The sequence below is a fragment of the Acyrthosiphon pisum genome, chromosome A3, assembly GCF_005508785.2.
Source record: "Acyrthosiphon pisum isolate AL4f chromosome A3, pea_aphid_22Mar2018_4r6ur, whole genome shotgun sequence".
Lineage (NCBI taxonomy): Eukaryota > Metazoa > Arthropoda > Insecta > Hemiptera > Aphididae > Acyrthosiphon > Acyrthosiphon pisum.
Genome location: NC_042496.1, coordinates 27864279 through 27874202, shown reverse-complemented (window position 1 = coordinate 27874202; position 9924 = coordinate 27864279). Strand labels below are relative to the sequence as shown.

General features: G+C 26.8%; 1 protein-coding gene across 1 annotated transcript in view; it reads right to left on the bottom strand.

Moving 5' to 3' along the window:
- LOC100162209 overlaps nucleotides 1-770 on the bottom strand; it is a 12404-nt gene extending 11634 nt beyond the window's left edge. The window contains exons 1-2 of the mRNA XM_029491206.1: nucleotides 516-770; nucleotides 284-420 (exon numbers count right to left, since the gene is read on the bottom strand). Of these exons, the coding sequence (XP_029347066.1) occupies nucleotides 284-420; nucleotides 516-539 (161 nt within the window). The 5' untranslated portion in view covers nucleotides 540-770. The remainder of the gene's footprint in view (nucleotides 1-283; nucleotides 421-515) is intronic.
- Nucleotides 771-9924: the final 9154 nt, after the last annotated feature.

Genomic DNA, 9924 nt, shown 5'->3' with positions numbered 1-9924 from the left:
CACGAATTTCGTACCAAATTAGATAAACGAAGTTTAACGAACCTTTTTGAATTTTGAACGAATTGCATCCCAGACTCAATTCGTTTTACCTTTTCACCTACCTACATTTAATTATTATAAGTGGTTTCCGAAGTGATATTGCCATAATATTATAGATAGGTAAAACATAATATTATATACATCAACTAATTTTCCTATTATTTTTTTAGAAAAAGACGAGTCCTCAACTCTGAGTAAAAAGCGAGAGGCCTAGGGGCTTATATAATACATTTATATAATATACCAATCATCATAGGGTTCTTCTGTCCACCTATCGAATGGTTCTAGAGTTTTTTCATTTGAATCATCAGTATTCGTATTGGTAGTTCTAGCAGTTGACACTAAAGTGCATATGATTAATGCGCAGGACAACGTACACATCTATAATTGTTCATTGAATAGGTATTATTATTATTTTTACATAAATTGTATAATTATACAATGTAAGTTCTCTAATTGAGTAAAAAATATCTCACTTCAGATGCAATCGACGTTTTCATTTTGACCGTAAAGCTCCTCTCCAAGCAATGCGCGTGACGTGTGTATGTATATTATTTGATCGGGAATCGATAAATCGGTTTTTTTCCTCTACTGCTATTAATATTTATTGATTATACATTTTCAAGACTTAGCTCAATGCATTAATATTATGCAGCTGGTTAAAATTTAAAATTTAAAAAAAAATGCTTGAAGCGTGTTTTTTTTGTTAAAGACTAAAAAAACAAATAATTAATAAATTAATAATAACCATGAGTTGCGAGGAAATGATAAATAGTTATTATGGTTTTGACCTTAGGGCTTAGATCATATATAGGTAATACTACTACATGTATTTGATCTAAGGTCAAAACCATAATAACTATTTATCTCTATAACTCTGATTTTCTATAAATACCTAACCTTGTTTGATAACTTATATAATATACACAATAATGTCCGTACGGTGTTTCTACATGATAGTCTATACGAATATAAGTAACAATTATACATTGTAGCTATACTTCTTTACAACAATTAAATATAATAAATATAATAATAATAATTAAATATAATAATTATAGTACATCTTTAATATCAGATTCTGAGCGGAGCGATGAATGTATTGATTTTACAAAAATGTGTGTTTACGGGACCCTATTACTAAGGCTCCGCTGTCCGTCCGTCTGTCACCAGGCTGTATCTCATGAGCCATGAAAGTTGGAAAGTTGACATTTTCACAGATTATGTATTTCTGTTGCCGCTATAAGAACAAATATTAAAAATCCTAGAATATACAATACAAGCAGTGTTGCCGACATGTTTATAGCTGATCATAGTACGGAAATCTTCGTTGCGCGAGTCCGACTCGCACTTGGCCGGTTTTTTTTATTTTTTTTTATTTTTGTGTCTGTCATCACGGTTTGGGGCAGTAAAACTGCTTCGATTTTCTTCAACAGTACCTATCTTGTTTGATGGGAAAGTGAATCTAGTTGGTGCACTCGGGAGATCAAAATTTGAAATTTCCAATAGTTTTCAAAAGCGCCGTGAAAAACAAAAGAAAAATTAAGGAAAAACGGGAATTTTTACGCAAAATCTGTTTTCGAGAAAATTGATTTTGGTTTTTGGTGTAACGTTAAAACGAATGACTGTAGATACATGACATTTTCACTGGTTGTTTATAATTCCATTTTCTATACATGATAAAATTTTCAAAATATTTTGATTTGTTTTGAGCTGTTTACGGACAATTTAAGTTTCCAATTTAATTAGTTTTTTTTTCTATGAATGTCAATAAAACTTTATTTATTGAGTAAAAATACTTGAAAATTTAATACAAGGCTCCTACTTAATTGTTACAATGACATTTTAAAAATATTAAAAATCCTTAGTCACAGTTTTTTTTATTAGCATTTAAAGTTCAAATCTTGACAAAATACGGAAAATCACGAAAGTTAGAAAATTATTTTGAGTTAAGAATTCGTAAACATTTTTTTTTTTTAAATCTAAGATTTTAAATGTAATACAAGATTCCTTATAAGATTATATACTTTTATAAAAAAAAAAAAATTCTACAAAAACTAGAAAGTCAAATTAAATTTTTATGAGCGTTTGAAGTTAATATTTTTACAAGATTGGATATTCACTCGATTTCTCATGTAGCGATTTTGTTATTTTGTTGTTATTCAAAAACTAATAACTGTAGATACATACAATTTTTACTGAATGTTTATATTTTCATTTTCTATACATCATATACAATTTTGAAAATATTTCGACTCTTTTTAAGCTGTTTACGGACATTGTCAGTTTTCAATTTTTTTAGCGTTTTTTTCTATAATTTGATGAATCATCCTCATGTGTAGAACCAAAACTTCTTACTTCAACGTGGGGCGCTCGCAGTAGCCGGCGTCAGACCAGCCGTACGGCAGACCTTCTAGCTCAGCTAGTTTAGTGTTCATTAGTGCATTACTACATGCACTTTAAAAACTAATCCTCACAAATATAAATTACTTCACTGTGCACTTGTGGTCCGTCGCGGGCCGCGCACCGAAGTAGTCTTAACGTCCCGGCTAACCGCAAATCCGCCTCACACCAAAATTTTTTTTTGATTTTAGTCCAATTTTTTTTTTTGACCCGCCAGCGATGAAAAGCGTAATGATACATTATATACAATTATAATCGATGTTATTGTTTATCTCATTTCGATAATATTTATGACGTACCTAGGTGGTAGGTATATAATGTAGGGACACTTTTTCCTAAACATGTTATGAAGATATCAAGATTTTGCATGTTGAATTGCATTTATTAAATATCAATTGTTTAATTATTCTTATTTATGATATTAAGAATAATTTTTGTTGAAGTACTGCACAGATATACAGAAGCTAAAGGTTTATAATAATAAGATTGAAAGTGTACATAAAGTACCTATATATATGTATATAAAATGTATTATACCTATTACCTATATTATATATTGTAATAATGTAATATATAGGTACCTAATAATAAGTAAAATTATACGATACACAATAGGTAGTGGTACAATGTGACAATTTGTAATATAAACGACGGACTAATAACTATATACAGGCTATAAGGTACAACACAGGACAATAATTAATATATTATGCTGTTAGCACCGCAAACAGGGCGTAGGGTTTGTGTTCAATGTTGACAATTTTGTGTATCAGTGTTAATCATATTCATGTATAACCGTTTAAAATCTCAAATTCTAATGTCTATTTTTCTGTTTTTCCATTGTGTATTTGTGTATTATGTTTAATTTTATAAGTGCAGGTTATATACCTTGTCAGGCCCGGCTCAAGGGGTAGGCGACATAGGCCCACGCCTAGGGCGGTACTTAAGCAGCACTTTAGTAAGAGGGCGGAATTTTCAAAATACTGTTAATATTATATTGTTAGGGGCGGCAAAATTTGATTTTGCCTAGTTCACTATTTTTGCTTGAGCCGGTCCTGTACCTAGTCACCGAATGTTCATGTTTTTCTATGTTTGTGTATTGTGTTACAATTTATGAATTGTGATGCATAATATTTATACCTATCGAATTTTAAACTTCGAATTGAACAGGTGGTCGAGTGTCATATATCTAGCCAGTTCATATATCTAGTCACATTGAGTATAATTTTTTTTTCATTTTGTAGGTAATTTTTAATTTTTTCATTTATTAGAATATAAACGCCGAACGGCTATTAAAAATACAATGCATTACTATGCAAAATAATGTTCCAATTACATAAAAATAACGTTCCCAAAAAACATTGAAACGTTCCTATGGAACTTACGAAGAAGTTCCAAAAACAACCCAGGAACGCCTTATGCCGTGTTCCTTGCAACATTGTATAAAACATAATGTAACTGTTATCATATATTATATTACGTGAATAGTATTTTAGAAACGCTACAGTGATGTTTTTCTAAAAACTATTCCTGGGACGTTTTTAAGTATACAATCAAATAATAGTTTTAAGTACCTAATATGTTCCCATTATGTACCTTCATGACTCTAAATGTACATCTGGTCAGGACCCATTCGCCTCCCCCTAACAAAAATATATATATATATATATTTTTTTTCATGTGGCATGAATTAATATACTCATAAATAATTATAATTACATGCAAAAATATATGCTATTACAATAACTGGAAATAATTAATGTCCTTAATCTTTTAAACACTTTGGTAAATATATTTTTGATACCTAGGTACTCCAGAATAAACTGACACTCAAAGGACCTAACCTAACCCATGCGGCCGTGCGTATTTCTTACTATAAAATTAGAATTTATATAATAGGTATAAAACATTAAATAAAACAATTGTTATTGAAAAAATGTTTGTATACTGTAGTAAATTTAACAAAACAATGCATAATTATAATAAATGTATACAAATTAATTGAATGTGTACTTACATAGTTACATGAACATTTATATTAATATTGTAAATATGTATACTTTTTAAAAGAATATAATTTTTAAGAAATACAATTTATAAGACGTACACAAATACTATAAAAATTGTACACTGTGGTATAATACATACAAATAATAGACAATGTAGTCATAACAGAATAATTTAAAAATGCGTAAAATTTTATTAAACATTATACATGTATGCGACTTAATAATATATATATTTTTTACACAACATCAACAAATTAAAATTGTACATTGTAGCACAATGTAACCATAATTGACGAATTGCCAAACAATCCGAGACAGAACATTTTATACTTAACATCTGAGATATTAATAAATAACTAGGATAGATAGTTATTAGATAGTTAATTTACATTGACTATATAAATTCCTACATCTATGGATGAAAATTGTATTGCAATAAACTCTTTACTATTTAAAAACTTTTTTACAAGTAAATTTATGTTATGACCTAGATTTTTTTCAATAATTTTATTTACAACAATTAAAGAGTTATCCTTTAATAACAAATATTTTTTTTTCTTTAGATATATCAATAGTTAGTCTGGAATAATTAAAAATTATTTCTTCAAAGAGTTCATCATTTATACAATAAAAAGGAGAATATAAATAGAGCTCTATTTCATTAAACGTGGTGTACATTTTAGGAGTCTCGTATTGTTGGGGTAACTCTAACTTTTGATTCTCCACAAATCTGTTGTGGGTTTCTTGAAGAGGGTATTTAGTTGATTTTAAACAATTTTTAATTTTCTGTAAATAATTCTCATACCGAAAACAACTAAAATTATACAACGACCCATGAGTTTTTACAAATTTAGGTAAATGGATTAAACTGTGTACATTATAAGGTATGAAATATTCACCATACACCACAGGCTATTCCTGAACAAATTTTTTTAGTAGAAATTCTGCATTTTCATTTAATGTATAACAAGTTTCAGTACATAATAAAATCCTAATGGCAAAAACTAGTAGTAAATAATGTGAATATTGATTTTTTTTAAGTTTCATTTTTAAACAATGGGACCAGAGTATAATAAAAAAATATATCAATTCTGTAGCTTTCCAGAATTCAATATCGCTAAGTGGTCGGGGTAGACGACAAAATTCAGAAGGTACATATTCCCTTAATTTTAATAATGCATTATTCACTTCTTGAATATTATTATCAACCATTCGAATGTCTTTTTTACCTTTTACCCACTATTCAACTAATCTTTTGGTTACACCCAAACATACATTATGCATATAGTCAAAACAAGCAATATCTACTATATCAATTGGCAATAATTCCAATGGACTAGGTCCTTTGTGATAATCTTCATTAAGTCTATTTTGAAAATAATAGTCATTTCTTAATGTTGAATCTACTCTAGGAAATACCACCCTATGGCTTATATATGTACCTTCTTCTAGACATGATGTGCACCCAAAATACGCATTATGCGGCTTCACATTCAAAAGAAAACTTTAGCTGGAGCATCGCAAACGATATTACTTATTTCTAATTTCAAAAGAGTTCCATTGATCTTCAAACCAGAATTCATAATACTTAAGATGTCTTGAACAAATGGATTCATGAATTATTCAATGGAATTAAGCTTTTCTCCATGATATATTCCTACAGCCACAACATTATTAATAAGCTCTTTAAAATTTAAAACAGAAATAAATATTGGCCACAATTGGGATTTAGAACTTTTGGAAATAGGGAGCCCATCAATATAAATGCCTATCTTTAAAACATGATAAGATACATAAATATTAGCATTATTTTTGTTAAGAATAGGTAGTAACATATTTTCTATTCCCAGATGAATGTATGAACCATTAGTTATATTTACAATATTATGGGTTTTAGGAGTTTTCATCAAAGTCCTCATATTATTAGGAACTTTTAAACCTTCACTTTTCATTAATTTAAGGAAAGAATTACAGCAGTTATGAGAAACATTATATTTAACGACCCAAGACTTTAATTTATCAGAAATGCTAACAGATTCAGGAGTTTGATCATCAACAACTGAATGTAGGGGGAAATTGTCATGTATAGTTGAAGGACATTGAGAAATTAATGGATCACTCACTACTAAAATGTTGTCTGGTGTTGTTATTGTTAAACTACTTGTACTAATAACTGTATTGCTTGTACAAATAATAGAAAAATCCTTCATTTGTGTATCAAATTTATGTGATGCATTGGGTATGGCCTACAAGCAAATTATTATTAGTTAACAAAACATTTAGACTCAAGATTAAATATAACTTACTTCTAGTTGAGCTTTAATTCGTCTCTTAAATTGACGATTGGATATAGATCCAATATTTTTAATCCTTTTACATTGTTTTGGATAGCCTAATAACAATAGAAAAAAATTATTAATATTAATACAACAATTAATTGATCAAAAACACTAAATTATATTATTAGGTACTCATTTTAATATTTGAACCATAAAAGTCCCAATTAAAACATTTTATATACTTATATAAACCTATTTTAAAAAGTAATAAACTCAAACAATTTTTATCGACTTACAAAAAAAATTACTTTTCTCTGTTGGATCTGGTTTTTGCAGTCCTAAACCAAGATTGAATATCATTTTCAAAGTTAGAATCAGAACTTTGTTGGTGGTCATTTTAAATAACGCTTTACAAAAAATATATATATTAATTTTAAAACCAAATTGTATACAAAGCTTGTATAAATAAAATATAATATCACAAACATACGTTTCATTAATGCAATTATTTCTAAATTTTGAATTCTAAATTTGGATATATTTTTTTCAAATGGTCTACCAGTCCATGAGCAACTTATTGTGAATTTGTTAGTAAATAGTTTATTTAAAATTCAACGAGTATGACTTTTCGCATCCACACTACCAACCGAGTGAAGAAAATGTTTCTATCAATCAAAAATTGTCTTAAATAAATTCAAAATTGTATATAATAATTAACTGTTTTAGTCTATAAGCATACAAATTTTTCTTTAACATTATCGTTTGCTTGCAATATTAATTGTTCAAAAGCCAAAACACTTGCTTCTATGTAAAATGGAAATTGTTCTTAAGATTCTTTGTCTTTGCAATCATTTGAAAATAATAAACCTGGTAACATTTGGTGTTTGATGTTCGTTAATTCACATTTCAAACCATCCATTTGGTTCCATAATCGTTCTTGCATCATTCGATTAGCAATTAATTCATTATGAATTTTTTTTTAATACTTTCAAGTCTTATATTATTTATATAATTAAAAAATAAAATGGTTTTAAATTTATGAAATTAGATGATTGCAAACAATCACCATAATGTTATACTTTATACTTTTACATTAATTTGGTAAACTTTCCTTATAAATGGATATATAAATATAGATATATTATGAGGTACCTTAGTTAATATTAAAAAAAATTATTTTATCTTACCATCAGATGTACTAGGCAATGGTCAATAAGTTAGTAAAAAACTTGCCAAACTTGAAACATTTTCTTCTTCATAATTTTGTACCTTCTAACATAACAATAAACATATCTTCTCGTTGAAAAAAAATATTGTTGATAAAATATAATAATTTGGTATTTAGTATCCATAAAGTTAAATTTTAAACTAAAAAAATATTTTTATTAATGTCTACTTGGGTCTCTTTTAGACACATTGTATACTAATAATTTTTAATTAATTAAGTGGGCGCTACATCCGCATGCATGTTGTCTGCCTTACAAACGCATAACACAGCAAATGGGACGCTTAGTTTAAAAATTACAGCGAATTTAAAATTTAAAGGTAAAATTGTAATCCAGTGAACCTCATAGGTTTTTTATTTAGATTTTAAATTTAAGGCAAGTTATGAGTATATTAAAATGCACAAACAATTTAGAATTTTAAAATACTTTAATAATAATCTTACCTTCAAATTTTGTTATGGGTAAATTCACTCTAATTTTTAAGCTAACAAAGCATAGACATATAGAACAACTAAATAGAAGACTACTATACAACAGCCATGCGATATTTTTTAGTTTTTTTTTTCTATAAATATCAACATAAAATTGTATTTATTTTATGTCACAATTTTTTTTAAAAGTATTTTAAATTCAAATTTTGACTACATTTATCAAATTGAAAATTTAATAATTATTTTGTAGTTAAAAATATATAACATTTTCAACTTTTACAGCTAAGGATTGAAAATTTAAAACAAGGTTCCACGTAAATAGGTTATACAAAAACGATATTGTAATATTAGATATTTATATTCTTAACATAAAAAAAGGTGTTTTTTATTTTTTATTATAAAATTATTATAATAATATCCCAGGTGGCAAGATGACATTTTATTTATGATAAAAAACAATATTTTTTAAAAAATTGTAAAATCTGAGTAACATTTTCAATTTTTTTCTTTTAACGTATATATAAATAAATAGTATAGCGCAGTTTGATTTGTGAAAATAAGTTCCTTCCTTTTATTATAAAATTAATATAAAATTATTTTATCTCTTTTTAAGTATATTTTTAATTATTATAATTTTATTTATTATAATTTCTACTGGTGGGTGGGTAATTCTTAATCGTTCGATAAATTATTTAATTTTTTTAATTGGATTTTTTTTACAAATTAATATTAATTACATACATAGAAAAAAAAGGTGGGTAAGTGGATTTCGCTCTGCTGTACAGTAGGTTACAAGTGGGTCACTGTATAATGGATGGTATTAAATTTGAATTCAATGATATAATATCATTGTATAAGAAAAACGATTCTGAGCGGAGACGGTATGTTAGTCTAGGTATAAGACAAAATATTATATTAGGTACCTATAATAAATTCCAAATTAATCATATCATAATATTTATTAGGTACTTATAACGCGTTATACATCAACAAAAAACCGTGGTACTATCATAGATATATAATAGTATACTTTAGAAGTTTCAAGTACCCACGAATAATATTATACAATCACAACAAAATAACTAAAATAGTTATCCTAGGTTTTTAATATGTAATTTCGTCCAAATTTGTACTTAAAATGACTATAAAAATAAACTGCGTAAATGTATTTTTTAGATTTTTTGGTAACAGAATTAATTACTTACGTGGAATCTTGTTTTAAATTTTCAATTCTTAGATACAAAAATTGAACATTTTATAAATTTTTAACTACAAAATAATTTTTCAAATTAAAATTTAATAAATTTTGTCAAATTTGATCTTTAAATGCTTATAAAATAAAATTGTGCCTATGTATTTTAAATATTTTTCAACTGATATTGTAACAATATATCAGGGAGCTTTGTATTAAATTTATACACTTTTTGGCCCAACAGATAAAACTTTATTGATATTTATAGAAAAAAAAAACTAAAAAAATTGGAAACTTACAATGTCCGTAAACAGCTCAAAAAGAGTCAAATTATTTTAAAAATTT